We start from the raw sequence: 26,461 nt of genomic DNA, 5'->3' as shown, positions 1-26,461 counted from the left end.
AAAAAAAAAAAAAAAAAAAATCGAAATGTGGCCAATTTGTCGAGAAACTCCGTTATTCTTTCTTTCCCCCAACTCCAAAAAAATAACGTATTTATCTTTTCACTCGTAATTTTTTGCAATATACAATATGATCCTATATTGTATATTCTGTAACTGTCACTCGTTAAAAAATAAAACTTATTCGGGATTTTTAGTTTGAAAGTTGAAACTAGATGACTATAATTTGTTTGACCATTGAACTAATAAAAATAGAAATTTTAATCGGCTTGTTGAACAAAAAAGAAGATGAAGTGATGAAGTAATAAATCTTTCAAAAATGGACGACGACAAAGGAAAGAAGTCGGTTGTGGGTTCTGTTTTTTGGTTCACTTAATGTAAACGTGGTTTTTAAAACGTGATTATTGGTTTATTAATTCTTATCACAATTTAGAATTGCTATGTTGCAATTAGAAGAGAATGTGTATATAGTAGTTTGTAATGTTAACAAATTTACACATATATTTGGTTCAAACCAGCATTATTTACATAGCGCTGCATACTACCTTATTCCAAAAATAATAGTAACATAATGCTTTTTTTCGTTACACATGAAAAAGGAAAAAAGAACTCAAGGGTCAGTTGTATGATTGGCGGTGAAGTCAGGTTCGGTGGGTTTTTGAGGTAACAAAGGAAGAGTGTAGCGAGTAGGAAGGTTGGAATAATTGTGCCTCAGATTATGAAGCGCGTTTGACGCGAAACGCGACGCGTAAAGAGCGGCTCCAAGGCTCAAGGACGAAGACGCCGTTGCACCATCGCCTTCTCTAGCCAGCGCGTCTCGGAGACGCTCTTCTTCATCGCGTAATGATTTGGCTAACTTCTTCCGACAGTATCTCCGCCACGCTGCTTGTATAAAAGATACGCTCCATGTTCTCCATTGCACTGAATAAAACCTGTAATTAAATCAAAAATTCAGATCACTCTATCTCAGAAACAGAACATAACCAAAAAAATGATGATGGGAGAGAAACCAAACCTGAAAGTATGCTGGAGCTGCTTGCTGTGGAGGCGCCTGAACTGTGAAGCGACAGACTTGAGATCCTCAGCCATTAGAGCAAAGGCTTCAACTTCGGTGAGAGCTTGAACTGTTCTCGTCGAGATTGGAAAGTGAGAAGAAGACTGAGGGTCTAATGCCCACGGCAGAAGATCTTCTCCGCAGAAATCACTTGCCTTGAGGTCCACGGCATTGAAGACCCCAGTTCTTCCTCCATTAGTGGTGGCACTTACAAGCCTTCCTCTCATCACAAACAGCATTTCCCCTACAGGATCTCCTTCACGGATCACATAACTGTTCTCTGTGTAGAGCACAGGTTTTAGCCTATCGCAAACAGCGTCAAGTAACTGCTCATCCATTATCTCAAACAAAGGTACCTACCGAAAACAGTCATATAGTTTGGATTCTGAGGGTTGCACAGTTGATATTTAATGGAGGAAAAAAGAAAGAAAGCTCGTATACTTACTTTCTTAAGGAGGTCGAGGCAAAGATGGCGTTTAATATCTCTTCTTAGGTCTTTAGGGAGGTTACGAAGAAGGTTTTCTTCTTCAACTCCTCTTGTCTCTTGCCATCTATATTGTTCATATCTTCTGATACGTTTTCTCAGGTCTTCAGGCAACATTCTATGAGATATCCACTGCTCTGCATCTCTCTTTCTCACCCTCATTTCTTCCTCTCGAACTGTTGTTGATTCCAAGTATTTCTGCAGCACCAAAACAGAACTTACATGATCAGTTTCCTGAATAATTTAATGGTTATTCAACTAGTCAAAGAGGCCATTACCTGCATATTGCCGATAAGTAGCGCAAATAAGACTAGTCCAGATATGCAGATTGATATAGCAAAGATAATTTCACCAACGAATTTGCTTGTTTGGAGGTTTTGTCCCAATGCACTGCAACAACAAAAGCAATTAGTGAGAATGACGATATGCAAATAAAAAGTGGTAATTTCTCTTTGTTCTAACTACAAAGAGCATACCAATCTAGCTAGTTAGTTTGTGTGTGTGTGTTTTGTCAAACCTTAGATTTCGCAATCCCCACCAAAAGCAGTAGAAAAATTTCTTCCAGAAATCATGTGATTCAACAACCCCACTCTTTAGAGCATCAGTGAAGATGCCAAAGTTGAAGATGGTTGAGTTCGTTATATCGCCAGGGTCGAGAAAAGGGCAAGAGGTGGTCAGGTAATCGTTTCTAGCATTACCATTACCGTGACAGTACAGAGAACTTAAACTACAACTTTTTTTTTCTCGCACGCCTCTTGCCAGCACCTGTCTTCTCGTTCTACTGAGATTAAGTACCATAAAGCTCCAAATACCTGAATAAGTAAGTTTGTCATATGAACTTGTTCAACCTTTCAAATGGTACATCTTCAAAGAATCAGTTATCTGATGATCCAGAACTTACATGACTGGCTAACATATAGAGAGAGAGGTTCCAAGCAGCTCCAGCCCATGCTGTTTCAGTAACAATGCCAGATGTTCTGGTCACTTCCGTGTAAAGCGGATACAAACGAAGAATCCGAGGAACATATTGAACGATTATGACAGACATAAGGTAGTCTTTTGTGAGCAAAGAGTCAGGCTCTTTGACGCTTGGAATAACAGCTAAGACCACTATCTGCAAGATTAAAAACAAAAAGAAAACAGAGGATTCAACCAACCCTATTCAAAAACATTTCATAATGAACACTTAAATAAAAAACAATCAGTTAGTCATTATTACCTGTGGGAGAGGAAGGATAGAAAGTACATCAATGATGAAGTAAGATGAGAGATACTTTAAAGCTATTGCCTTAGCATCATCCACCAGTTCACCTCTGCCAAAAACTCTAGAAGAAGGAGCGATGTAAGCTGTCCTGAACTGAAACACAATGTGAATAATGTAAAAGGCATCGATGAGTGTACGAAGAAAACTCGCAGCTATCTCCAACTTTGAGTCCATAGTAAGACAGTGCCTCGTGCCATCGACAATGGGAATGTAGAAAAACAGCGGATCAATCGCTAAAGCAAGCACACAAGCAAAGAGAAATATTTTGTTCCAGTTCTGCAAAAACGAATCCTGTGGGTTTATGATGTTCTTCTTAGTGGTACCAGATGTTTCCTTCTGGACCTTGTTGTGGTCAGGATCCTTATGGGGAAGAGAACTTAATGGTTTCTTGAAAATTTTGAAATTTCCTGAACCTTTCTCAATTCCCCATTTTACATTCTTCAAAACTCTGTCTAAAGAAGGTCTAGCTTTTCTTCCGTAGCCATACTCAGAGGCTATTGACCTCTCTTCATCTTTAAACCTAAACAAAACCATTAAAAAAAAACCATCTGATAAATCCTTTATTAAGATACTACAAATCCATATTCATCTATAGAACCATTTCTAGGGAATGAATGCTATGTATGAGACAAGATTATTGCAAGTTACCAACCTGACACGATTATCATGGCTGAATGCCATCAGCCAAACCCTTGGATATTTCGCTTACAGTGTGACGAATCCTAAACATGTATTGAATCAAAAAAATTAAATCATACGAATACTTCTCCATGATTACGTACGTACCATTGATAATTACCAAAATCAATTATAAAATAGCAAGTAGACACCTAACAGCTTTTTTATATAGTAGTAGTATATTTCTTCAAAGGTAAAAAATTAGAAACTAGAGAATCAGTCAATTTCTACCTAACATGATTACCAAATCCTTTAATTCCTAACCATTTACTGCTCAATAGTTGTAAAGTCATACGAACTTCTGTTCATCGAAGATAAGAAAAACTAAAGCTTCGAGATAAATTGACATCTAGACCAAACAAGTTACGAAGAGATTAAGCCGTAAGAAAACAGTAATTCTTACAGCAAAACCAAACATGAGGACTGATGAGGAGACGTACCTGGAAAGAAGTAACTGAGGAGGGCGATATAGATTAAGATTCCAGGCTATGAAGTGGAAATCGAAAGTTTAAGGGAAGTAGGTCAACGGCGTTTACTTCTTCTTCGGCTTCTTCGTGAAGCTATCCTCGCTACTGGTCCCGTCGATTAAAACTTAAAAGCAAGAAGACCCATATGAGCGGTTATGTGTAGTTTTTTTTTTTTTGTGAGACAACGACAAAAGAGAGGGAAATAGGAATAAAGTATATGCAATTAAAGTCTTTGTTCAATTCCAAAAATCGGAAGACGAAGACTTGGTCAAAAAGTCAATGGATGAGGCTAAAATAACTTTTAGGCCCATTAGAAATATTTAGCCCATTTAAAAGATCCAAAGCCCAAATTAAACTTAACCGCCTCATCGTAATATCGATTATTTATTTGTTCTCTCTTCACATTAATTAATTTTTTTTTTTTTTTTTGTTCGTTTAACTGAGAAAACGCGAACGGCGGTTGTCGTTCGTTCATTTTCCCGGCGTAGTTCACCACCGGCGACAATTGCTAAGGTTTCTGAAGGTAACATACTCTTCCTTGTCTTATATAGTTCGATTTCTTCTTCGTTCTTTTGTTGTTTTCGTCTGTGTTCTTCAGGCTTTTCACTCCAGTTTTAGTGAAGGGTTTTGTTAGATTTCAATTTTTTTTAAAAAAAATTTGTAGGCTTTCCGTGTTAACATCGAATGTGTTCAACTGTGAGTTCTTTTTTTCATGGGTTGCTCTTTTTGAAATTACAGTTTCTGAATTTTTTGGATTTGTCTTTTTAAGCATCGAGTGTGTTCCGTTTAAGCTAGGGCTTCTTCAATGTGTTGTACTGATTGATTCTTCATGAGCTATTGAGCATATCCATATGAATTTGGAATTAATTTTCTCCATGGATTCCTACGAGTTACATTATCTCTTATTTGCTAAAGAATATCGAATCTGGATTAATTTTGATGAATCAGTAAATTTTCAGATTAGGCCTTAATACTAATCGTCAGGATTGTCTGTATTTTGCAGGCAAGCAACCAATTTCAAGTGGGTGATTGTGTTTGTGTGCTTACATTATCTAAAATCAAACCATGTCAAATTCTGGTGAATCTAAACCGTCTCAGCAAGAAGAAGAATCTCAACCTCAACCTGCTGGGCAAGAATCTCAGTCTCAACAAGGTTACTTTTACTTGCTTTTCTTACATGTTCGTTGTTTGTTAGCTAGAAATTGTCATATAGGGATCAGGAGAGACACTAATCAATTTATATCCTTGTTCTGTTTCAGTTTGCACTTTCTTCAAGAAGCCAACGAAAGCTAAGAACATTAGGAAAAGAACTGTTGACGCAGATGAGGAAGATGGAGATTCGAGAAGCCAAACTTCTATATTACAAAATCTAAAGAAAGTTGCGAAACCTGACAGCAAGCTATACTTTTCCTCTGGACCATCTAAGAGCTCTACTACAACCAGTGAAGCTCCTGAGAAACCCGTCTTTCACTACGATTCATCCAAGGAAATCCAGGTTCAAAACGACAGTAGGGCAACAGCAACCCTTGAAACCGAAACCGACTTCAATCAAGACGCACGAGCTATCCGTGAGCGAGTTCTCAAAAAAGCAGACGAATCATTGAAAGGGAATAAGAAGAAGGCTTCAGATGAGAAGCTGTACACCGGAATTCATGGATATACAGATCACAAAGCTGGGTTTAGAAGAGAACAAACCATCTCGAGCGAGAAAGCTGGAGGCTCACACGGGCCATTGAGAGCTTCTGCTCACATTAGAGTCTCGGCTAGATTCGACTACCAGCCAGATATATGCAAGGATTACAAAGAAACCGGCTACTGTGGATATGGAGATTCGTGTAAGTTCTTGCATGACCGTGGGGATTACAAACCGGGATGGCAAATAGAGAAAGAATGGGAAGAAGCAGAGAAAGTTAGGAAGAGAAATAAAGCTATGGGCGTTGAGGATGAAGATGATGAGGCTGACAACGATAGCGACGAAGACGACGACGCACTTCCCTTTGCTTGCTTCATTTGCAGAGAGCCTTTCGTTGATCCAGTTGTCACCAAATGCAAGCATTACTTCTGCGAGCATTGTGCTTTAAAGGTATGATCATCAATCACAATTATGATGACTCTGTTCTTTTTTGTTTTTTGGTTTGTGAAACTAAAGAGATTGTGTTTATGTAATGATGCAGCATCACACGAAGAACAAGAAGTGCTTTGTGTGTAACCAACCAACAATGGGGATTTTCAATGCAGCACATGAGATCAAGAAGAGAATGGCTGAAGAACGTAGTAAAGCTGAAGCCTGAAGGATTATTGTGAAGCTTTTTGTTTTCACAGGCCAAAAAGGGAAAACCTATTTTATTATTTGCTTGAAGATAGCTTTTTGTTTGTTGTACACTTGGTACTCACTGGCCCATATGCATTCTGATGAGTGATGACAATATGGTTGTTTCAAACTAATCAACTTTTAAAATTTTAAACAAACAGTCAAATTGAAATCATCGTTTTGGAATCAACTTCCTAGTAGTCATCGCCGGGAATAATTAATAGTCGTCAAACTCAATATCCCCGAGTGTCGGTAACATCTGAAAAGTGAATAATTTTGACCTAGAAGGTTCGATAGAAACGATTACGAATAATGATGACTCTGTGTGTTTATTTATTTTTGGTTTCTGAAACTAATGAGATTGTTTTATGTAATGATGCAGCATCACAAGAAGAACAAGAAGTGCTTTTTGTGTAACCAACCAACAATGGGGATTCTCAATGCAGCACATGAGGTCAAGAAGAAAATGGCTGAAGAACGTAGTAAATCTGAAGTAGGATTGTGAAGTTTTTTCACAAGCCGAAGCTCTTTTTGTTTGTTGCACTCATTTAAGCCCATATTGTGATGGTCATTAAATATTTGGGCCTTGTTCGGCTCATCTAATTTTAACTTTTGTTCTTTTGTCAATGGTTGAAAGTTGAAACAGTCAAAATTAGATGGAACCAGGAGGTCCAAGACAAAGAATGCTTCATCTATAAACATCGTAACTTTTTACTTCCAGCATTATCAGAAGAATGTCTTTTTTTCCAACATTATTTTGTGTGTTCTTTTTAACGTTATCTTTTCTTTTTTTTCACTTTCCCTCTGTATTTAAATGGTTTCTGTAAATTCGAACAGGTTTCAGAATCTATTGGCCGGCAAAAAAGTTATCCAAGTCAGCAAAAAGTAGATTTACACGTGTCACTTTCACAAGATATGCCACAATAAGTGAACATGGAAATGTCTGACAATAAACCAATAAGAAGATGACACGTATACGGAGTTTTCTCTAATTTGACCATATTTAGCTGCATTGTCGCTGTCGCTAAAAAGGGATCGTCGTTTCTATTATCTTGGAGCAGTTTATATTTACGTTAAAGTCATCTTTTGCGTTAAGTTTGCATGCCTATAGTGCCAAAGGCGATCCTATCCGATAAGTTTTTTTGGGTAAATTTTTATCTGATAAGATTACTGTAATTATCATCAACCACCGCTCTTTTAAGTCCTATATTTATCACTTAATTATTAAAAAAAATATAAGAAAACGTTCTATATAAGCTAAAACCCTCTTTTTATCGTCTCGTCAATTTGAGATAATTAATGAGATTTGTAATTCAAGCATAAATAATATTCAAATTGAACAAGATAAACCTCTGGTTATAATTATATGTGTTGGTTAAAATTGTTACAAGATCGAAAGATTGTTCTTTCTGAAAACCTTAAACCATAATTATATGTTTGAAGATAATGTAATCAATTAACTAGAGTTATCTAAGACGTGATTATGTTTTTTTGGTTTGATAAAAAAGAAAGTGAAGATGAGTCTTTTGAGAAAAAAGAAAAAGTATATAATTCACTAATAATTATTATTATATGCATAGATTGCTGGTTAGGAAGCGTAATTAGCGTTGTTGATGATAGTTTCAAAATTATATAGAGTTCCACCATCAATTGCAAAAGCTCGTTGGTTTTCACAACGATTAGATGATGTAGGAGTGGCAACTTTAGACTTTTAGAAATGAATCGAAATATGGCATTATGGTTTATTTAGCAAGAGGGTATGCAGCTTCAATACAAAATACTAATGGTTTTAGATTCGGTATGATATAGGGACATAATAGATGTCAGATTCAAGTTCTTGTTTCATGATTTTGGATTGTGGATGTCTTGTAGCAATCTTCTTCTAGCTAGAGAAGGGCTTCGCATTGCATCCTAGAAGGGAAAATTAAATACACCTGAATTACGTGTCGTACATAACTACATGGAACCAGTCACGGGCTGATAGGATGAGACTATTGATGACCAATCCTAGCTAATAATAAGATATGGTATTAATTAGAACATTTAGCATGATACAATTAATGTTTTAACAACTAAATTTTAAGGTAAACAAACGACAAGAACTAAATATTTAATGGTACAGTACATATGGGGCCCTATACATGGAGAATCACTCAAATCAGACCAAACGAAACGTATCACACTAAATATGTGAAGACCAACACTTATGTAGAATATATCTCAGCATATGCTGTGACAAGCAGCATACCAAACAATATATACGAACGAATTCATAAGAAAATCATAGGTATGATAAAATAAACATTTACATCCATGGAATTTATTTAGTAGTATCAATCAGTTAAAAAAAAATGATTTAGCTATGGTCTAGAAACTTTATTTTTAGTGAACAAAATATCTATAAAGTTAGAAACAATATTACCTCACCAAAACAAATACTTTATTTTTCTAAGCACTAGTGTTTGTTTCTATTCGGATTAGGTCCCAAAACGTCGTCATACAGAACACTTTGCTTAAACCTTTTTGTAGTTTTTTGTTACATTAAAAAAACGAAAACCACTAGTGTTTTGGTTGTTATTATTATTATTATTTTGGTTTAAAAAGTGTTTAAATGTGCGAAGGAGAAGAAGCCTAAGAAAGAAAAAATAGTTAATTAGGCACACAAAAAAAAAAAAAAAGGAATTATGTCGGTGGGTTCTTTGATTATTGGAAAATAACAAAAATAAAATTAGAAAAAGTTAATTTTGTTTTAGCAGACGCATCTTTTTTGTTTGTTTGTTTTTTTACTCTGCTCTCTTCTATTTATTTATCCACTTTCACAGATTTCCCCTCTGAGCGACACAGAGAGAGACCCAAGAGAGAGGTAACAACAACACCCAAAAGAGAGAGAGAGAGAGAGAGAGAGAGAGATTCTGATCGGAGAAGAGAGAGAGAGAGAGACATGGAAGACGGCACGGCGATGTACGGAGATCTCGAGACGGTGCAGTATGTACGGACGCAACACAAACATCACTGCAGAGAGAACCAGTGTACCTCTGCTCTTGTCAAACACATCAAAGCTCCTCTTCATCTCGTAATCCTCTCTCTCTCTCTCTCCCTTTTTATATGTCTAATCTCTCAACATTGATCTTAATTCCGTCAATTTCAGATTTTTTTGATCGATTTAGGGTTTTTTTTTTTGTTCTCCCCCAAATCTTTAATGTTCGTTTCAAACAAGCTAATTAATGATAACGATATTCCAAATCTCAGGTTTGGTCACTGGTGCGTAGATTTGATCAGCCGCAGAAGTACAAACCATTTGTGAGCAGATGTACTGTGATCGGTGATCCTGAAATCGGCAGCCTCAGAGAAGTCAATGTCAAATCTGGGCTTCCTGCTACAACAAGCACCGAGAGGTTAGAGCTTCTCGATGATGAAGAACACATCCTCGGTATCAGAATCATTGGTGGTGATCACAGACTCAAGGTATTACCCCAAAAATCCCGTGTGTTTGTTGAATGAGATGAGAGAATTTATTAAAAGATGGTTTCTTCTTGTTTTGTTTCTCTCAGAATTACTCATCGATAGTGACAGTTCATCCAGAGATGATAGAGGGAAGAGCAGGGACAATGGTGATTGAATCTTTTGTTGTTGATGTTCCTGAAGGTAACACCAAGGATGAGACTTGCTACTTCGTTGAAGCGCTCATCAGATGTAACCTCAAGTCATTAGCTGATGTTTCTGAAAGATTGGCTTCTCAAGACATTATCGACTAATCAATCTCTCACATCTTCATCATTCAAGGAATCATCATGTTCCAGTATGTGATATAATTATTCTTCAGGATTTTCTTCTTTTGGTTTTTTGGTCTAGGCTATTTATATTTTCAGGAATGATCAACTTGTTCAAAGATATATATTTTTCCAATGGTGATGTTTTTCGATTGTAAGATGACAATATGTACAGAGATTATATATGATGTGAACGTTTTGTTTATATATGATGTATATATATATATATATATATATATAGTTTACAAAAGGTATGGTATGGAGAATGTGTTATTGCAAGGTGAATGCGTAACAAGCTAAGCTAACCAACTTGTAACAAACTGTTTCTAATAGACAGAACCAATAGATGTCTTGCTCTATGTTCGATCGTTTGGATGTGTATAAAGTTGATAAGCTATCACCCAGACCTTTGGAAAAGATACATGGTGCTTGTTCTGACTCATGCTCAATTCTTCCCTCCGGATGAACTTTCCTGGGAAGAGATCAGCTTCTTGTTTCCGACTTCATATTGTCTGCAATTTATGGAGATTTGTTCAAAGAAAAGATATCATCGAATAGAGAGATACGATTGGTCTAGTTATGTTCCATATATTTGCTCTGTTCAAGTTTTATCAGTACTTCATCATCACAATTCACAACCAACCAAAAAACATATCTTAGGCAATCGTATCAATTACATTTACATTTTACTTCCTCTTGTCTCTGAGGTCTTCTTACTCTGTTTCAGACTAAAGAAACAGCATACTTTTTGGTGATGACATAAACATAGAAGAATAGAACCGAAACACACAAAAACTCTGAACAAGATGAGCTCTTCAACAGGAGACATAACCGTCAAGTAGACAAAGTCTTTCGTATACGAAAAATCCTAATTTTTAAAAATCACCAAAAACTCTCTTTTCCTCTTTTGTTTCTTCATTGCATATAATAATACTCAAAACACAAAACAGCGACCAACAAAAACGCTGTAGTTGTTTGTACTGAGAGCATAGCAGGTTCTATCACCTCCACAAGCAAGCAAAGCATGGTAACCTAATGTCACTGTGTGGTTAGATCATCAATCAAAGTTGGCAACATCTGCTCCCATTTAAAAGGAGCCAACATCGTCTCCACCATTCAAAATAGTTTCATGAGAATTTGTCAGAGAATCTCCATCTATTTGTTTACGTTCTCCATAAGAGATCGCCACGGTCCCACATTCATTTCTGACCGTTTAGGTTAAGTTAATGACCGTCCGATCTCTCACAGTTGTTGCAACTTGATGAAATTAAACGGTCCAGATCTCTTGACCGTTCTTAGAGGTGTGTAAAAGTGGGAATGAAAATGTTAAAAAATTTGAATTGGTGTTTACTAAAATGGTTAAAAAAAACACAAAAGGGGTAAATAAGGAATGACGGTAGACGGAAACCTCTCTGTGAAGTAGCAGTTTTTTTTTTAGATAGACTGCAAATAAATATTTTCTTCTGAGTCTCTCTCTTCTCTTCTTCTTGAATTGAGTCTCTCCTAAAAAAAAGAAAATTCGATTTTTAACATTCAAAAAATTTGGAGGGGTCAAGCGGGAAAACCAAAAATCCTTCAAATAATTTCGTGTGGAGCGAGCGGGAGAAAGAGACACACACAAATCCTCTCTAGTTCTTTCGTCAGGTGAGTTCCCCTCCGAATCCACATTACTCTCTCTCTTTCTCTATTCTTGGGGATTTTATACCCTAATTGTTCGATTTTTTTTTTTTTTTTTTTGTCTCCGGCAGTAGTAATAATAATTGATGGGGAGAACCAAGCATAACGCTACCAGGTCCCAACCTCGTAATCCAACTGGTACCTCGTAATCTGCTTTCTCTTTCTAGTATTACTTTTCGATTCTCACCCTTTGAGGATTTTTTTTAGGGGTTTTGTTTTTTTTTTTTTTTTGTTTGTTTTGGTTCTGTTATCTCGCTGTTAACCCTAGATTTTGATTTTGCATCTGAAAACTGTAGATGCTGCTTCACTTTCTCAGGCGGCTGGTCCCAGTGCGGTATATGCCATCTTCTTTTTTCTTTTCTCTTTTAGGGTTTTCGATTTTCAGATTCCAAAATTTAACCTTTTAGATTTTTGTCGAATTTGTTGTAATCAATCGAAATTGCAGACACCGCCAACAGGAGGAAGAGATGGTGAAGAAGATGCTGCTCAACCAAGTTAGTGTCTTTTTTTCCCCTCTCTCTTGTTTGTTTGTTTGTGCGGTGTGTGAGTGAAGTTTAAATTAATCCTTCCTTTTGGTAACACTTTGCATCAACGCCTGCTGCAACTTCACCTGCTACAAAAGTGAGATTTTTTTTTTTTTTTTGGCCCTTTTGGGTACTTCAACTTTGATTTCGTTGTGCTCATCTTTTTTTCTCATTTGTCATTTTTGTTTTTGTCTGTGAAGAAAGGGGCTAAGAGAACCAAATATGGTAGTAGGCCACAAGGTTAGTCATATCCCTCAGAAATTACAATGCAGGACTTCTCTTTCTATTTGTGTTTTACTCTACTAAGTACTAACCTCCTCCTTCTTGTTCTTTCTAGGCTCACAAAAAAAGAAGGCTTACCGTTTCAAGCCAGGAACCGTTGCTCTGAGAGAGATTCGCCATTATCAGAAGAGCACTAGCCTTCTTATTCCTGCTGCTGGTTTTGTCAGACAAGTCAGCTTTTTTCTCTCTTTCTTTTGCTCTTTAGTAGTCTATGCCTCGTTTTTTCTAGCATTTACAAACTGATTCTAAAGTTTCAAATCTACTTGGTATAAATTGTGGTACCTGTTTCTTGTTTTCTCAACATCAGTGCAGTAAACATAGCATTTTTAACTTCAGTTTAGAGCAACCCTCCATTTAATGAACTTGTAATCTAGTTTTGTCTTTGAGAGGTTACTGGCTCATAGACCCACCCAGAACCATATGTTTCTGTAACTAACCTGAATTGCCAAATGCTGATTTTGTGTTCCCATCATACTAATTAATTTACATTGTTTTTACCAGGTGAGAAGTATTACCGATGCGGTGGCCCCTCCTCGTATCTCTCGTTGGACAGCTGAAGCTCTTGTGGCTCTTCAAGAGGTGCCAAATCCTTTACATTATTTCTTAATATGAATGTAGTTGATACAGTATCTAGAGAGAGCCACACATATAATGTCATTTTCCCTTGATAAGTAGTAATCATTCTGATTGTGAATTTGTTTGCGCAGGCCGCAGAAGATTACTTGATTGGTTTGTTCTCAGATTCAATGCTCTGTGCTATCCATGCAAGACGTGTTACTCTAAGTAAGTACTCCTAAATAAGACAATTTTGCAGTCTAAATTTAGAAAATCACAGTCATACTTGTGCATTCCTTTGAACCATTACTTGCTGAAAAAAAATCATATCTAATATTTGTCTTCTCATATCAGTGAGAAGAGACTTTGAGCTTGCACGCCGGATTGGAGGAAAAGGCAGACCCTGGTGATAGAAACCCACTAGCACTACTCGCATCTCTATCATTGTTAGTGAGGATCGAATAGTTAACAACAATGGTGTCGTAGGTTATAAGATTATTCACTACTTATGTGCTTGTCCTTTATTCAACTTGATGGTCTGGCCAAAAAAAAACTTCTTTTGAAACATAACTGGAAATCTGAGTTTGGTTCGATTCAATATCTATCTAGGTTTTAAAACTTGTTTCTCTATGTGTGTTTCTTGTTTGCCTTTTACCTTTAAGTTCCAACTTGCAAATAGTTGGATGTATATAACTCGAAGCCTCGGTGACGGCTCAGTCTTAGACAGGGCTGTATTTGAGAAAAAGTAATTTAAAGAGCATGATTCGAAAGAACATGTGTTGAGAGAGGGCTTAAAGAGAAATATATCTCTGACTCTGGCTAATGGGATTCCCCCAGCTGCAACTTTTAAAAGCATATTTAGAATGCTTGAGATATCCTTAGCACTTCAAATTTTATAATTCATATACTGATTATTTTAGTGATTATTCGCATAAAACATTTGTTGAGATCATAATGTTGTCATAAAGAAAGTTATAAGAAGAGTATGTGTCTCATTACCGTCTGATAATGTAAACTTTTTAAAAGCTCGAATGTTTTCGGAATTTGGTAGTATTTATTTCATTGTCAACTCTTTTTATTACTAGTAAACTGTTTTTTTGTGTGTATATATTTAATGATCTCTCTGTACATTCGTAAAAATTCATTGCAAACTGAAAAAAGTGTGAAAATTTATCGAGGTTTAACTTTTATAAATGTGAAAAAATGGATGCGCCCATGAATCATGCAATGGTCCCAACAATTTAATCTTATGGTTTCCTTCATTCGCTAAAAAAACTCAAAGAATGTAACAAAAATTAAGGGAACTTTTTTTAATCTTATGGGATTGTAACAACAATTTAATCTTATGGGATTGGGGAACTTTTCAGAAAAATAATGAACTAAAGAGTTCTTAGAATCTCTCTCTAGAATCTCTCTCTTCCTCTTTCCTTGGTCCCCGACGCCGGTCTCACGCCGGTTGTCGGAGATTTCTTCCCTGAATGACAAAGAAAAAAGAAAACCTTTTATGGGATCCGTTCCTGGGTCATCTAAGTTTGCCATCGTCTACGCTCGCGCTTCATCTTCCCTTTCCGGTAGGTTGCGAGTAGGTAACTCATCTGGCGGGGGCATCGATGGCGGTGGACACTCTGAAGGATCTGTTATGATATCCTGCGCGGAATCCCCCGTCCCACACCCTCCCTTCGGCTTAGATCTGAAATCGCGAGCTACCTTGGGAACTGCGCTAATCCCAGATCCAAGCCCAGCGGCAAATCCTCTGCTTGTCTCAACTGTTGAGACTCCCGTCTCCGGTGTTGAGTAAACAGTAACTCTGGACCATGAGTCGCCTTCTATAAATAATGCCCAATCGACGGTCCCTGCGACTGTCTTGGCCATTCCGGGTCAGCAAAACCCTCCTGTCACCACCGATACAACTACAAAGACTCCTCCTAAACCTGCTACTGCGGTTTCTGAGCTCTGGGTTGATCGGGTGAAAGGATCTTCAAAACGCCTCTCCAAGGCAGACGATGGCTTCACTCTCCCGTCTAGAGAATTATGTGTTAGCATCCCTAACGAAGTCATCGAGAAGAACAGACGCACTTGGGACTTCTTCATTCTTGGTCAGTTCTATTCTGATCCACCCTCTCAAGGGACCATCCACAACATTGCAAATGGTATCTGGAGCAGAAATTACAGAGACATCACTGTCTCGAAGTTGGAAGGAAACGCCTACCTGTTCAGGATTCCTAACTCCCACACCCGGCATCGAGTTTTCACCCAAAGATTGTGGCAAATCGAGGGTCAAACCATGTTCGTTGCTAAGTGGGAACCAGGGTTCACCCCTGAGAAACCCGAACTATCCTCTGCCCCAATTTGGATTGAATTGAGGGATGTGCCGCTGCAGTTCTTCAATGAGGAAGGTCTGCAATGCATTGCCAGCCTCGTGGGAGATCCTAAGAGTCTCCATCCCGCAACAGCAAACAAAACCAACTTGGACGTGGCTAAGGTGCTCACTGTCATTGATCCGAGGAAACCGTTACCGGAAGCTGTAAACGTGCAGTTTGAATCCGGCCAAATCAGTAGGATACTGGTCTCTAGCCCTTGGATGTTGCCGGTGTGTACTCATTGCAAAGAAATTGGACATAGCATCAAACGTTTCAGGTTAACGCCCATCACATGTACATCCTGCTCCTCTTCATCCCACACCACTGCAGCTTGCCCGAAATCCAAATCTGCACCTTCGAAGCAGCGACGGAAACAGCGAAGGAAAAGATCAAAGACTCCCGACTCTCGTATTCAGACAGAACATAGTGGCATAGAACAGCGCTGGCAGATAAAACCAGCTCCGACAGAGCCTAGCTTACAATCACATGCTTGCGTTGTCAACACCGTCATGCGTCAAACAAAAGATCTGGTAGTGGTGTCTAATGGGCCTCCTGCTCAGAGTTTGGTTGCGGGGACATCTTACAAGCCCATTGTTGTCAGTTCATCTGCCGCGACTCAACCTGTTCCATCAGAGGATGCGGTATCTGCGGACTCTTCTGACATCCCTTCATCGGACTCGGAGGAGGAAAAGTTTATCAAAGTGCTTTTTAAGCGGAAGCAGAAACTCCTAAGGGGCAAGGGCCTCAATCTCTCTCTTTAAATATGTGTACAAAGGAATTTTTTTGTTGGAATGTCCGGAGATTTAATATAGCATCTCACCGGAAAGATTTAAGAAGTGGTATAGGGCAAATAAGCCTCTTTTCGGTGGTCTAATAGAGACACACGTCAAACAGCCAAAGGAAACAAAGTTCATTTCGAAGCTTCTTCCTGGCTGGTCTTTGGATTCTAATTATGCCTTCTCTGAGTTAGGGAAGATTTGGGTTGTCTGGGATCCTGCGGTCCAGGTTGTGATTGTTGCCAAATCCTTGCAAATGATTACGTGTGAGGTTCTTCTACCGGGTTCATGTAGATGGATTGTCGTCTCGATTGTCTTCGCGGCGAATGAAGAGGACAAATGGAACGAGCTATGGACTGAGATTGTTGATTTGGGTGATTCTCAGGTTGTTGGTGATCGACCTTGGCTTGTACTCGGAGACTTTAACCAAACGCTTCATCCTCAAGAGCACTCCCAGCTGACATCTCTAAATGTTGATCGCAGAACAAGAAACCTCCGAACCTGTTTGCTTTCTGCAGAGTTGTCGGACCTGGTGTACAAAGGGAACAAGTTTACCTAGTGGAATAAAAGCAAAACTAGGCCAGTGGCAAAGAATTTGGACCGTATTCTGGTCAACGAAAGTTGGTGTATAGAGTTTCCATCCTCATTGGGGATTTTTGGTGAACCTGATTTTTCTGATCATGCCTCTTGCGCAGTGGTACTGGAAAAGGACAAGAAAAAGGAGAAAAGACCCTTTAAGTTCTTCAACTTCCTCGTCCAGAATCCAGATTTCCTAAATTTGGTTAGTGATAGTTGGTATTCGCTTAATGTTGTTGGCTGTGCCATGTACAGAGTTTCCAAGAAGCTGAAAGCCCTCAAAAAGCCGATCAAGGAGTTTAGTAGACTTAACTATTCCAGAATAGAGAAGCGCACTGAGGAGGCTCATGAACTGCTTCTGAGCTACCAAAACCTCACTCTAGGCGACCCCTCAATTACAAACGTAGAACTAGAATTGGAAGCACAACGTAAGTGGAGCCTTCTTTCCAGTGTTGAGGAGAGCTTTCTCCTACAAAAATTTAGAGTGATATGGTTCGCAGAAGGTGATGGAAACTCAGCCTATTTTGATAGAATGGCAGAATCCAGGAAAGCTATAAACATGATTCATACTTTGTACGACGTTCAAGGAGTGAAGATTGAAACGCAAAAAGGGATCATTGACCATTGTGTGAAGTATTATGAGCAACTTCTTGGAGCTGAGGTAGGTCCTTGCCTACTCGAACAGGATGACATGAACCTGTTGTTGTCGTATCGCTGCTCTCCTCTCCAAATCAAAGATTTAGAACGTCTTTTCACAAAGAAGGAAGTCAAGGAAGCATTTTTCTCCCTGCCAAGGAATAAATCGTGCGGACCTGATGGCTACTCTGCAGAGTTTTTCAAAGTCTCGTGGAGCATCATTGGTGCTGAAGTCACCAAAGCCATTGAAGAGTTCTTTAGCTTAGGAAGACTGTTAAAGCAATGGAATGCGACTACTATTGTCCTCATCCCGAAGACCTTGAATGCCTCAACAACCGCTGACTATAGACGTATCTCGTGTCTAAACACACTTTATAAGGTTATAGCAATGTTACTTACAGGAAGACTTCAAAAGCTGCTTACCCTTGTCATATCTCCGGAGCAGTCTGCTTTCCTTCAGGGTAGGTCACTTGCTGAAAATATCCTTCTAGCAACGGAGATGGTCCACGGATACAACTGGAGAAACATATCTCCCAGGGGCATGCTCAAGGTCGACCTGCGCAAAGCATTTGACACTGTACGTTGGGATTTTGTAATAGCTGCCTTGCGCGCCCTCGCTATCCCCAAAAAGTTTATAAACTGGATTCATCAGTGCATATCCACATCAACTTTCTCAGTCGCAGTAAATGGCTGCAACGGAGGTTTCTTTAAGAGCTCCCAAGGTTTAAGACAGGGAGACCCTCTTTCACCATACCTGTTCGTTCTTGCAATGGAGGTCTTCTCAAAGTTACTTCAATCTAGATTTGACAGTGGTTATGTTCACTATCATCCCAAAGCTATTGATCTTACCATCTCCCATCTCATGTTCGCCGATGACGTTATGATCTTCTTCGATGGTGGTTGCTCCTCCCTACATGGCATTTGTGAAACTTTAGACAACTTTGCTTCTTGGTCGGGGTTGAGAGTCAATAAGGATAAAAGTCAGCTATTTCTTGCAGGACAAGACCAAATAGAAGCATCTGTTGCTACCTCCTATGGCTTCCCGCTAGGCTCCTTACCAGTCTGATACCTTGGACTCCCTCTAATGTGGAGAAAGCTTCGTATAGCAGAATACGAGCCTCTGCTTGACAAGATCACTAGAAGATTCCAATCCTGGTCCATCAAAGCCCTGTCCTTTGCGGGTCGGGTCTTGTTGATCTCCTCTGTCATATTTGGTTCCATAAATTTCTGGATGTCCACTTTTATCCTCCCAAAATGTTGCATCAAGAGAATAGAGCGCCTTTGCCAGAATTTCCTTTGGTCCGGAAATATTGATGAAGGCAAAGCTGCTAAGGTGACTTGGGTATCATTATGCTTGCCTAAGGATGAAGGCGGTCTTGGTTTTAGGAGCCTCACAGATTGGAATAAGACCCTTCTGCTCAGGCTCATCTGGAGGTTGTTTGAGAATAATGGATCGATCTGGGCAGCTTGCCACCATCACCACCATATAAAGAATAGTTCCTTCTGGGAAATCTCCATTAAAGCTTCTGACACTTATTCCTGGAAGAGGCTGCTAGGGTTAAGGCCTCTCGCGGAACATTTCATCAAAGCACAAGTAGGTAACGGCTTAAAAGCTTCCTATTGGTTTGACAGTTGGACTTCCCTTGGTCCCTTGTTGAAGAAACTTGGTAATTTTGGCCCTCGACACATGCGAATCCCGCTAGATGCACGAGTTGTAGACGGATACAGAGATGGTGACTGGATAATCCCCTTATCTAGATCAGCAGCGGCTACCGCTATTCATGATCATATATCCTCCCTCCCTGCCCCGTCCCTTGATTCTCCAGATGACTTTTTTGTTTGGTCTGTTAATGATGTGGTTTGTCAGGGTTTTTCTTCAGCAATGACTTGGGAATCACTCAGGCCTAAGGTATTGCCGAAGGACTGGATCCCCTCTGTGTGGTTTAAGGGTGCAATACCTCGGTTTGCTTTCCAAATGTGGATTGCCACACTTGACAGACTACCCACCCGTCAACGCCTCGCAGCATGGGGACAGCTGAGATTGTCTGAGTGTTGTCTATGTACGATCGAGACGGAGTCAAGGGATCACTTAATGCTCGTGTGTGAGTTCTCAGCCCAACTTTGGAGGATGATCTTCAGCAGAATGTGCCCCCGTCAACGGCTATTCTGCTCATGGAACGAACTCCTCTCCTGGACTAGACAATCTTCAAACTCCGCCCTTGCTCTGTTACGCAAAGTGGTCGCAGAGGCAGCTATCTATAACATTTGGAGGCAAAGGAACAACCTTCTCCATAACTCTTGCAGGCTCGTCCCGTCTATCATCTTCAAGATACTCGCCAGGGAGGTATGCAACATCATCACAACAAGAAGACTAAAGAAGCATTGGTGAAACCTAATGCTTCTTTGGATCCGTTAACAACCCAAATCTTTGTAACTCTATAGCAGCTTTGTTTTATTTTTCTGCCTAAACTGCTGTTGTGTAGTTTTTATCTTTCGTAAAATCTTTATTCATTATTAATGATATTTAAATGTTTAGCAAAAAAAAATTAANAAAAAAAAAAAAAAAAAAAAAAAAAAAAAAAAAAAAAAAAAAAAAAAAAAAAAGCGTCGAGCGAAGACCAAGGAGGGCGTCATGAATCATGCGATGGTCCCAACAAATTAAAATGAAATTAAAAAATCCACGTGTCATGTTCAGTTGCAACTGCATAGTTTGTTCAGTAATCAGAGTAGTACGTTGCTCTCTCAACCTTTTTTGTTTGTTTTTATTTAAAAGTAATGTAGAGATAAATACAATAAAACCGAACAAAAAAATAAAAAGAAGCATTGTAATAAAATTTGCGATGTGAGAATTAATTGGGGAATATCCAGGAGTTGACGTTTAAAAATTCATTTTTATATTCAACCCTAACAAACTTTCAACTCTTGTTTTGATAGTTCTAACAATATATTTCATTAAATTGAGAATTTATTTCATATGAAAGTTGTATAATAGTCGACTGAGAAATCCATAATAAATGTTAGTGATTATCCTAATGCTTTTTTTTTCTTTTTGGGTAGGATTTTGTTTTCTTTTTTGGTAGGAAGTGATTATCCTAATGCTTTGTCTATATATCGCTGATAATATTGATACTGTACTTTTAATTTGAAAGTTTCCGTGGTTAAATGAAGTCTATATACAGCTGAATACACGTGTGCATAAACCCACTAACACATCGGTAACTTAGTTGATTAATCTCAAGATTCTCTAACTAAATCATGATTTCATTAATTTTTATGCAGTATGTGTAGATTAAATATCAAGTCAAAGGCAAGTAGTAGTATGATAGTATCGTTTAAAAAAAAAAAAAAAGCAATTAGGCAAGAACATGACGGAGTAAATGATGTAATGAAACATGTTTCTTATTGGTTCTTAATTAGCGAAATCCCTCGAGCCATTATATTGGCATAGCATATATTACTCTGTCACCCATCATAAGTTGCAAATTGATTAATAAGAATGATATATTTATGATTCTTAATTTTCTTAAGAGTTAAATCCGATTTTAAGGAAAATAAAAAAAGTACGGTAATACAACATCATACCTGATTCCTTAATGTGGAAACCGACCAAACCGGTCGTTAAAATTTTTCCCCTATAAATAGGGAAGAGGCTTTCATGTCCTCCTTCCCTTAAAAATCCACCCACTCCTCCTCTCTCTATACCCTTAAACCGTACTAAACCGTATCGATTGATAAAATTGCAAGGTACGATCGTAAAATCTTGGTAAAGTAATTTTGAGATAGATGGAAACGCAGCGTAAGTCGAAGCATCGCAAGACCAATCCAACCATTGTTGCCTCTTCTTCTGATCAAGGTATTAACATTTCTCAGCTAATTTTAACTCATCATGATCTCCATAATACGGCGTCGTTTTTTCCAGTTAATTTTTTTTTGTATATATGTCCTTTCTTTATCTTTGATTTAACTTGATGACGTGGAACAGAAGTGAGCAGTCTTGAGTGGGAAGAAATAGCAATGGCTCAAGAAGAAGAGGATTTGATTTGCAGGATGTTCAAGCTTGTCGGTGAAAGGTATTTATTTCTTTCTTTCTTTCTTTCTCTTTTTCTTTTCTAAATTATTAGTATTTTTTAGTTAATCTTTCCATGTCTGATTATTTACCATAGGTGAATTAAAGATTAATGCTTTTTTTATTATTTAAATTTGTCTTTAAATTAAGGTGGGATTTAATAGCTGGGAGGATTCCAGGAAGAACAGCAGAAGAGATCGAGAGGTTTTGGGTGATGAAGAATCATCGAAGATCTTTGTTACGTTGATCGCCAAGTACTCTAAAATCATTTTTCTAATATTGGAAAAAAAAAAAATGAAGTCTATACATATATATCCTCTACTATTCGTTGGTATCTGCAGTTTTGTTCGTGAATTTGAAGTATTAGTTGTATTTCTCGTGTTTTCATCTTGTGTGTACCTTTGTTCTTTGATAAAAAAAACCATGAACCGAACCTTTATTTTTTTGAAGTTAAAATTGTAATCAACCATTGAAAAAGGGACTATTATCTAATAAGTTAAAAGTTGTGAGGATAAATTTGTGTGCCCATACTTGGAGCACTGAGGCATGCGAAAGATTGATGGGCCTTAACAAAAAAGTCCCATATAAAATCGTTCAATATAATATTGTATGTGTGAATACAAACCATTACAAGTGCATACAAACATTCATATTAAATAACTATTTGAAGATAACCTAATCTGGTAAACAGATGAAAGGAGGTTACCTTCTCAATCTTCTATTTGTAGCATTTGTACGAAAATCATATTGTTTCTGACGAGGTAAAAAAAAAACAGTTTCTTCTATATGTTGGTGTGACTCCTTAAAGCGTAATGCATATTTTTGAAGCATTTTGATATGGTCCATACAGAGAGAATGTAAGTTTAATGGGACGTCTCTTGGTTGATTTCTAGCTGGTGGGCTTTCCACTTTAACAAAAGTTCACTAAATGACTTCGTGGAGAAGCCAACAAGTCCTTCTTTCAACTCTTGCATTTTATTCCCTATGGCTTTACCTTCTTCTCCTTCCATCAGTTCCTTCACCACTCTCACCACTTCTTCCCTCCCTACAATCCCATCTTCACCCGCAAGCACTCTTAGAGCCGCTCCAACGTCCTCCGCGAGTAGCAATGCATTCATCTTTTGCTCAGCGAATAAAGGCCATGCTATGAGTGGTACACCGTTTACGATGCTTTCCAGGATCGAGTTCCATCCACAATGTGTTAAAAACCCACATGTGGATGGATGAGCCAGGATTTGAATCTGTGGTGCCCATGACCGAACCACTAGACCTTTTTCTTTGGTTCGGTCTAAGAACCCAAGTGGTAAAAACGTAAATGGGTCGGTTTGGCTGTGTGGATTGAGATACGACGAACTAGCTATTCCACTTGGACTTCGTATGACCCAAATAAACCGTTTTTCACTGTCCGCTAAACCAAGAGCAAGCTCATTGAACTGCTCTAACGTAAGTGTTCCACCGCTTCCAAATGATATATACAGAACTGAGCCGAATGGTTGTTTGTCAAGCCAATTCAAACACTCGGACTCGTCTTTCATGTTAACATCAGATGAATTTGTGCTAACCAGCGGCCCAATCGGTTAAACCGGTGGTTTATCAGGACCCGGTTCTTGTAAAGCCTTTATAGCGTTTGGCTCTAGATCGAAGAAGGAATTGACTAGAACCCCTTTAGCTTCTCTCAATCTCTTTAGCTTCTTGAGCCGGATCGACCAAATCCTTACCGGTTATGGGGACACAGCCGGGAAATTTAACCGGTTCGGTTAAGTACCTAAATTCACACGACACCGTTTCGTCTAGTTTAGGCAAGTGAAGACAAAATGACAAGAAGTTGGCAGTAGTTGCATAGAAAACGTATGGTGACATGTGGAACTCAACGGCCACGTCGAACGCATCCGTACCAAATAGATCGACGATGAGGACCGCCGGGAGACGTTTCCTCGCTGATAAAGACTCGAAAAGCTCTCTTAGCGCTGGATTGGAACGAGTCATGGTGAGCATGATCCGAGTTTCGATTCGTGCCGTCGAGGGAACATCGGAAAGATCGGCGGGAGGGAGGAATACGGTGGCTATGGAGGAAGGGAGAGAGTTAAGAACGGATCTTTGTGCCTTAGAAGGAGAAGATTCACTGGAGAGGATCAATGTGACGGTGAAAAAGTGGTGCTCAACGAGTCGCTTTGCTAACTCGACGAATGGGATGAGGTGACCCATTCCCGGACTCGGTATGATTGCTATGTGGAGTGTGTGCTTGCGCCATTAAAAGCAAGATTCAAGATTGTGAAATTAAAGGATTTTTATTTCTTCTTGATTTCTTGTTTTCTTGAGAAATATTTATGCTCACTCCTTTCATTTATGGTACGTACGTAGTCTCTTTATAGACCATGCTCGTGGTTATAGCTACAAGTTCTTTGGGAATTACCTTCTTTTTTGGTGGTTCTCTTTTTTTTTGTTCGTTTTGTGTGGACGCTATTAAGGTTGGTCAGTTAAAGTTTTGGTACGATAAGTCGATAACGATACTACGATTGGAAGATGAAAAATCAAAATACTGGGCCTCTATAACAATTTATAAAAGCTATAACAATTTATTTTCTTTTGTGAAACAAGAGATGACAAAGAAAAATTACGGAACCTTTTTGAGAAAATAGTGATCAGTTTCTACTTTTTATGAGTTTTAAGTTTTTATTTTCCAAAAACATAGAACCAATTTAGAAACAAAAAATACAGTTTTTTTTTTCCTTTTTTTAATAAGCAAATTATGGTAAATTGGGCTACATGGCATTAGTAGGTCAAGATCAAGTGTTAGTTTTAAATTTGGTAAATGTGTAGCCTAAACCTGATCCGGTTCAGGGGAGGATTGGTTTAAATGTTAATTATGATTTGACAATTGAGAGAGCCTTTCTCTCCAAGTTAATATAGTCTAGTCTCTCCCTATTATTGGGTTTAGACGTTTAGTATAGTTGTTCTTGTGCCTCCGAGCAAAGCAACATTGTCTTTCTTCTTCTGTTATACTTATATATCTTTAGGTAAGAGTTATCGCTTTAACTACTCATGCACGCATGATGATGCAACATAATAATGGAAGTTGCGTGGATGGAAAGGAGAAGATGCTTATCTACGAGTACCTGGAGAATGGAAGTCTCGCCTCTTTTATCTTGGGTTAGTTAAGTTGTCTTCTTAAAGCTGTGTTAGTGGAATGTGTCTTTTTTAAGTAGTATAGAATTTGAATGTGTCTTTTAAGTAGTATACAATTTGAATGTGTTTTTGTTGTTGTTGTTTTGTAGACAAAACAACAGGCTGTAATATGAGTTGGCAAACGAGAATCAAAATCATAAATGGTATTGCTCGAGGAATTATGTATCTTCATCAAGACGCCCGATTGAAAATATTTCATAGGATCTAAAACCTAGCAATGTTTTGCCGACAAACATTGCTAGGTTTAAATAATTATTTATTTTAAAATTATTTTTTATGAGTTTTGCTTTCTTACCAGTTAAATTGTATTTTTAATGCAAAATGACTATACCTTTTTGTATAATATTGCATAACTTTTGCCAATAGTAGAAAACGGATTAAATGATATGAAATCATAAGTTTAACGTGATTTCGCCCCATTGATCAAGAACGGCAACATAACATCGGCCGATCAGGAAGTAAAACGTCCCATTGATCGAATCTTAATTAAATATATATACCACATTAGAATGTATATTGTCTTATGTTATATCTTAAAGTCGTATAAAGTAATGTATTGTATAAAATATTTCTTTTATATCTAAATAGTTTTTCATGAGTTTTACTTTTTTTCCAGTTGAATTGTATTTTCATACAAAACAACTATACATTTTTTTGTGCATAATTTTTGCATAAGTTTTACATAATATTTGCATAACTAACACTTCTTATTTAATTTGTGTAAAACGACACGGCGTTTCTATATATCCCACATCAAAAATACGAACAAACTAATTACAACAACAAAGCAACAATAATAATAAATAGCACGTGAAGTGGAGGCTATTCTCGTCTTTTGACATCCGTCACCTGTGCAGTTCCCAGTTAAGCATCACTTCCACCATAAGATCATTCCATGAATCAATCGGACCGGGTAAGCACCAGTGAAGACAATCGTTTTGAATATGATTCACCTCGTTGCTCTTCACCCCCTCGAAAGGATTAGGATACCGGTACGGTCCGGGATGTCCATCTGGCCGGAGAAGCGACATTGAAGTTGTGTCAAGTAATCCAATGTTGGCTTGTTGTGGTAATGCTGTTGTCTTATGGAACTCCTCGAGCTCGATATCACGCATCGACACATCCTCGGTCTTCATCTCTCCTTGGCTGTCCGTAATAGGCATCGTTCGATTGCAGAAACCACCAGTGTTCCACTCCCCATTCTCGAAATGATCAGGAGTCGTTGTCCTGAACAGAACCTGAGCTTTATGGGTTGGTTCGGCGACGAAGTCTAGAACCAAACGTAGCGCTTTCCTGTACGAGTAAAGGTAACCGAGCTCGGTGAGATTGTTCTTCCCTTGGCAGTAATGGCATCCGGATAAAGTGTTGTTTTCATGGAAGATTGAAGTTTTGAGGAACCATTTGCCGCCGGAGATGACAACGTAGTCGAAATTGGTGTACTGATCAGTCCAAGTGTGGTCTAACATGTCGAGGTGGAGTTGAATGTCAGAGAAGGAAACACCATCGAGGTTCTCAAAGGTTTCAGCTTTAAGAAGGAAAGGAGACCAAATGACTGAGAGTGTGAAGTTGTGAGAAGGGAATCTCCAAATCTTTGATCTGTATTCCTTGTCATGGTATATTTCCTCTACTTCTTCTACCTTTACAAAGGCAAATCGAATTTGACATCAAACAAAGAATCCAACTTGAGAATCAAATCAGACAGATATGAAATTGGTACCTGAGAGAGAATGCAGATGAGGGATTGAACATGGTTACGAGAGATGGAATCACCGATAAAAGCCCACCATTTGTTCCTCAT

General features: G+C 38.4%; 5 protein-coding genes and 2 pseudogenes across 11 annotated transcripts in view; 4 read left to right on the top strand and 3 right to left on the bottom strand.

Moving 5' to 3' along the window:
* On the bottom strand, positions 472–4,134 carry LOC104759120 (annotated as a pseudogene).
* Positions 4,367–6,413, top strand: LOC104759109 (zinc finger CCCH domain-containing protein 1-like). Its single transcript, XM_010482081.2, has 4 exons — positions 4,367–4,467; positions 4,948–5,097; positions 5,204–6,027; positions 6,119–6,413. Exons 2-4 carry the CDS (start codon positions 5,010–5,012, stop codon positions 6,233–6,235), a joined length of 1,029 nt encoding a protein of 342 aa, XP_010480383.1. The 5' UTR covers positions 4,367–4,467; positions 4,948–5,009; the 3' UTR covers positions 6,236–6,413.
* On the top strand, positions 9,083–10,232 carry LOC104759099 (abscisic acid receptor PYL9). The gene is made up of 3 exons (XM_010482072.1): positions 9,083–9,328; positions 9,505–9,720; positions 9,807–10,232. The coding sequence occupies exons 1-3, from the start codon at positions 9,197–9,199 to the stop codon at positions 10,008–10,010; spliced, it is 552 nt and encodes a 183-aa protein (XP_010480374.1). The 5' UTR covers positions 9,083–9,196; the 3' UTR covers positions 10,011–10,232.
* LOC104759068 (histone H3-like centromeric protein HTR12) lies at positions 11,412–13,711 on the top strand. 6 transcript variants are annotated; one of them, XM_010482047.2, is made up of 9 exons: positions 11,412–11,669; positions 11,777–11,840; positions 11,999–12,036; positions 12,148–12,196; positions 12,431–12,466; positions 12,564–12,679; positions 13,010–13,087; positions 13,216–13,291; positions 13,418–13,711. In XM_010482047.2, exons 2-9 carry the CDS (start codon positions 11,789–11,791, stop codon positions 13,471–13,473), a joined length of 501 nt encoding a protein of 166 aa, XP_010480349.1. In that variant the 5' UTR covers positions 11,412–11,669; positions 11,777–11,788; the 3' UTR covers positions 13,474–13,711. The 6 variants fall into 6 exon arrangements, with proteins under 6 accessions (XP_010480349.1, XP_010480342.1, XP_010480365.1 ...); XM_010482040.2 differs by having other exon boundaries at positions 11,774–11,840; XM_010482063.2 differs by having other exon boundaries at positions 11,413–11,669; positions 12,427–12,466.
* LOC104759051 (MYB-like transcription factor ETC1) lies at positions 21,095–21,919 on the top strand. 2 transcript variants are annotated; one of them, XM_010482031.1, is made up of 3 exons: positions 21,095–21,264; positions 21,397–21,481; positions 21,628–21,919. In XM_010482031.1, the coding sequence occupies exons 1-3, from the start codon at positions 21,195–21,197 to the stop codon at positions 21,722–21,724; spliced, it is 252 nt and encodes an 83-aa protein (XP_010480333.1). In that variant the 5' UTR covers positions 21,095–21,194; the 3' UTR covers positions 21,725–21,919. The 2 variants fall into 2 exon arrangements, with proteins under 2 accessions (XP_010480333.1, XP_010480328.1); XM_010482026.1 differs by having other exon boundaries at positions 21,394–21,481.
* Positions 22,072–23,734, bottom strand: LOC104759040 (annotated as a pseudogene).
* The window catches only part of LOC104759029 (protein trichome birefringence-like 25), a gene marked incomplete at its 5' end in the record, with an annotated part of 4,059 nt that continues 2,947 nt past the window's right edge, over positions 25,350–26,461 (bottom strand). Inside the window, 1 exon segment of the mRNA XM_019242589.1 lies at positions 25,350–25,672. Coding sequence (XP_019098134.1) covers positions 25,509–25,672 — 164 coding nt within the window.

The sequence above is a fragment of the Camelina sativa genome, chromosome 3 (genome assembly GCF_000633955.1).
Source record: "Camelina sativa cultivar DH55 chromosome 3, Cs, whole genome shotgun sequence".
Taxonomy (NCBI): domain Eukaryota; kingdom Viridiplantae; phylum Streptophyta; class Magnoliopsida; order Brassicales; family Brassicaceae; genus Camelina; species Camelina sativa.
The sequence above is the reverse complement of the archived record's forward strand: the minus strand, read 5'-3'. Positions and strand labels throughout refer to the sequence as shown.

Coding starts and splice junctions, on each gene's coding strand:
- LOC104759109 (XM_010482081.2), top strand. CDS start 5,010: ATGTCAAATTCTGGTGAATCTAAACCGTCTCAGCAAGAAGAAGAATCT. Junction 5,098..5,203: donor AGAATCTCAGTCTCAACAAG/GTTACTTTTACT, acceptor GTTCTGTTTCAG/TTTGCACTTTCTTCAAGAAG. Junction 6,028..6,118: donor GCGAGCATTGTGCTTTAAAG/GTATGATCATCA, acceptor GTAATGATGCAG/CATCACACGAAGAACAAGAA.
- LOC104759099 (XM_010482072.1), top strand. CDS start 9,197: ATGGAAGACGGCACGGCGATGTACGGAGATCTCGAGACGGTGCAGTAT. Junction 9,329..9,504: donor TCAAAGCTCCTCTTCATCTC/GTAATCCTCTCT, acceptor TCCAAATCTCAG/GTTTGGTCACTGGTGCGTAG. Junction 9,721..9,806: donor GTGGTGATCACAGACTCAAG/GTATTACCCCAA, acceptor TGTTTCTCTCAG/AATTACTCATCGATAGTGAC.
- LOC104759068 (XM_010482047.2), top strand. CDS start 11,789: ATGGGGAGAACCAAGCATAACGCTACCAGGTCCCAACCTCGTAATCCA. Junction 11,841..11,998: donor CCAACCTCGTAATCCAACTG/GTACCTCGTAAT, acceptor TGAAAACTGTAG/ATGCTGCTTCACTTTCTCAG. Junction 13,088..13,215: donor CTCTTGTGGCTCTTCAAGAG/GTGCCAAATCCT, acceptor TTGTTTGCGCAG/GCCGCAGAAGATTACTTGAT.
- LOC104759051 (XM_010482026.1), top strand. CDS start 21,195: ATGGAAACGCAGCGTAAGTCGAAGCATCGCAAGACCAATCCAACCATT. Junction 21,265..21,393: donor TGCCTCTTCTTCTGATCAAG/GTATTAACATTT, acceptor GACGTGGAACAG/AAGTGAGCAGTCTTGAGTGG. Junction 21,482..21,627: donor TTCAAGCTTGTCGGTGAAAG/GTATTTATTTCT, acceptor CTTTAAATTAAG/GTGGGATTTAATAGCTGGGA.